The sequence below is a fragment of the Merops nubicus genome, unplaced genomic scaffold (genome assembly GCF_000691845.1).
Source record: "Merops nubicus isolate BGI_N331 unplaced genomic scaffold, ASM69184v1 scaffold26186, whole genome shotgun sequence".
Lineage (NCBI taxonomy): Eukaryota > Metazoa > Chordata > Aves > Coraciiformes > Meropidae > Merops > Merops nubicus.
Genome location: NW_008617325.1, coordinates 2,344 through 5,174, shown reverse-complemented (window position 1 = coordinate 5,174; position 2,831 = coordinate 2,344). Strand labels below are relative to the sequence as shown.

The 2,831-nt window shown below is 59.0% G+C and overlaps 1 protein-coding gene across 1 annotated transcript; it reads left to right on the top strand.

The window, feature by feature from the left end:
* Positions 1–440: 440 nt before the first annotated feature.
* On the top strand, positions 441–2,717 carry FXYD2 (FXYD domain containing ion transport regulator 2; the record flags this gene model as incomplete). Its single annotated transcript, XM_008943114.1, has 4 exons — positions 441–479; positions 604–678; positions 1,528–1,564; positions 2,654–2,717. Coding segments are annotated over 4 exons (215 nt in total), but the record flags the coding sequence as incomplete, so codon positions are not given.
* Between the last annotated feature and the right edge of the window lie 114 nt (positions 2,718–2,831).

Here is a 2,831-nt window from a genome sequence, read left to right as displayed (position 1 = left end):
GGTGTGCAGGGAGGCTGCCGGGATGCAGGGTGCAGGGTTGTTGGGTGCTCTGCCTGGTGGGAGCAGAGGCATCGCTGCCCCGCCGAGCCCCACGGGCACCCTCCCTTCCCCAGGGTTCTGCGAGGGCTCCCCAGCTGGGGGTGCAGCCTTAGCAAATAGCAACCAGCTGCTGCCAACCACCGAGCTGGGTCCCTGTCTGCAGCTTCACCTGGAGCCCCAAGGCTCCCGTGCATCCTCTGAATGCATCCTGCAAACGCACTGGGAACTTTAAACTTCCTGGGGTGAAAAACAGGAATTTGGGAATCTTTTACTGGCTTGGCTAGACCTTAAGAAAGTCAAAGCAGTCTTCATTCTTCATCTTCTCCACCTCACCTCCCCACCCAGGTGCCCACTGTGAGCCCAGGGCCCTGGCCCTCACTTGGGTTTCTCCTCTTTTCCAGAGCAAGTGCCTGAGCAGGGCCAGGACAGGTTCAGCTACGGTGAGTGTGTGCCCAGTGTGGCTGGGGGGTGGGGGGAGGGGGGCTGTGGGCAGGGGGACGGGCAGTCTGCTCCTGTGCCTCAGCCAGGCTGACACCTGCTCGGGTCTCCTCTCCTCCTCCCCAGACTATGAGACCATCCGCAATGGGGGGCTGATCTTTGCCATTGTGGCTTTTGTCGTCGGGCTCCTCATCATCCTCAGTAAGTGTCTGGGGTGGTCCAGGTGCCCCCTCAGCTCTGTAGCTCTGTGCGTGGCCCCTTCTTTGCTCAGCTCTCTCCTCGTCCTGTGCCAGGCACTGGCCAGCTGCTGGGTGGGGGCCCACTGACCCTGCCCCACTATCATCGTCTGCAGCCGTGGCTGCCTGGGAAATTTCCATCTAGGCAAGCTCCCAACAGAAAGCGAGTTGGGAAGGAGACCACGTAAATATTTAGTGTTTCCCTGCCAGCGCCAAGGCTTCAGAGAGAAGGTCACTAATTAAAAATAGCAGAGAAAAGTCTGACATTTCCAGAGTGAGAAACCAGCTTTCCCAGAGCCCTTAGACCTCAGCAGCTCCCAGAGAGATCTGGTGCTGAGTGTGTAGGGCACCCTGTGCCCCTGCCCGTGTGGACAGGCTCTGCCTGCTTTGCTTGGCAGCATTGCTGCTGCGTGGACCAATGCTGCCCTGCAGTTTTAGGGAGAAAGATAAAGAAATTGCCTGCATCTGCAATCGTGGAGGCATTTCAGGGAGAAAGACAGACATCTGAGCTGGCACTCGTGGCTGGCGTGTTGCTGGGTGGTGCCGGGGGCTGCAGCTTTGGGGGCTGGGGTGGCGCAGGGGGCTGGCCAGGCAGCACAGCTGAGCTGGGTCCCGAAGGCAGCACTTGGAGCCAGTGTCTCCCCCACCGGTGGAAGCCACGGGGCTTCTTGCAGGAGCCAAAGCCAGCGGTCCTCCGTGGAGAGAGAAGCCCGTGAGCAGAACTGCTTCACCAGAGCAGAGAGGGGAGGGTGAGATGGGGCAGGGGGAGAAGGCTGCAGTGACAAGTGGCCTCAGTCACTCCTCTTGCCCTCAGGCCAGCGGTTCCACTGTGGAGGGAAGAAGAAAAGGAGGTGAGTATTGCACGGTTTTAAGGCTGCCCCATCTCTCCTCCGTGTCCTGGTCCTGCTAGCTGGAAGGGGTGGGGTCTCGGCTCGTAGTCCCTCCCATCTCAGCCGTGTTGCCCTGCGTGACACATCTGCCCTTGCTTTTCACTCCACAGGCAAGGAAACGAGGAAGACCTGTAGCTGCAGGTAGGTTGCAGGAGGATGCACCCAGCTGGCAACCAGGCTCCGTGGATCTGCCTGTGCTGGGCAGCGATGCTTTGAGGAATTACCTATGTGAGGGTTTGTCTCAGGGGGAGAGGAGCTAAGGCAAGGTGGCCTCTGTGGCCATATAACCCTCCCTCTCTGGTTTCAGAGCTGCCATGGAAGCAGAGCTTCATCCAAAGTGGAGAAGTCCTTGGCAAGGGCCACCCCTTACCCTGCTCCAGTGGATCCATTAGCCTGGTCCCCCCAGGCGAGGCCAGAACGCAAATTGCCCTCGTGCTTTCCCCTCTGTTAGATCCTGTGAGAGTTTCTTGGCTAATAAAGTTCAAGCTGAGAGAGGTTAAACTTTGTGCCCGAGGCATTTGAATCGCCCACTCTCCTGGCACCAATGACTTCTCTGCCCTGCAGCCATTTTCCAATGCCAACCCACGAGAGGTTTCTGCCAGCTCCCTCACAATCCCGTGGCACAGAGCAGCCAGCTGTCTCTGCTCTGGGTTTGCAGTGGGACCTGCAGAGGAAGGGATGTTCCCACTCCCAGCTGCTTTGAAGAATCATCCTCTTGCCCAGCGTGAGTGCTGGCTGGGGGTGCCTGAATCCTGTGGCGTGTGCCCTTCCCCAGCCACACCCACTGAGGGGCTGCCTGCACACTAGCAAGGCATGGGAAATCAAAAAGTCCCTGAAATCTTAGCAACGACTGAAAACATTAGCCTATTATCAGCATTCTTCTCATACCAAACCCCACAGTGAATCCGAAACGCAGCACTGTTCTAGCTACTAAGAAGAAAAATCAGCTCTCTCCCAGCCCAAACCAGGGCAGACTGCTTGGATGAGAACTGGGCTGGGAGGGTGCGTTCAGCCCTTCGGATTCCCAGCCTCTCTCCTCTCTGGATGCAGCCGGGAACCCTGCCGGGAGAACAAAAAGGAGCCGGACTCTCGCCGTTGGGCGGAGAGCGAGTGAGGAGGGAGGTTCGCTCCCGAGCGCGGGTGAGCTGGACCAACACAGACATCTAGCGACCAGCCGGGCAACTCCGCTGCAGGCTCACGAGGGACGCCGCACCCCGCCGGGGGGGCG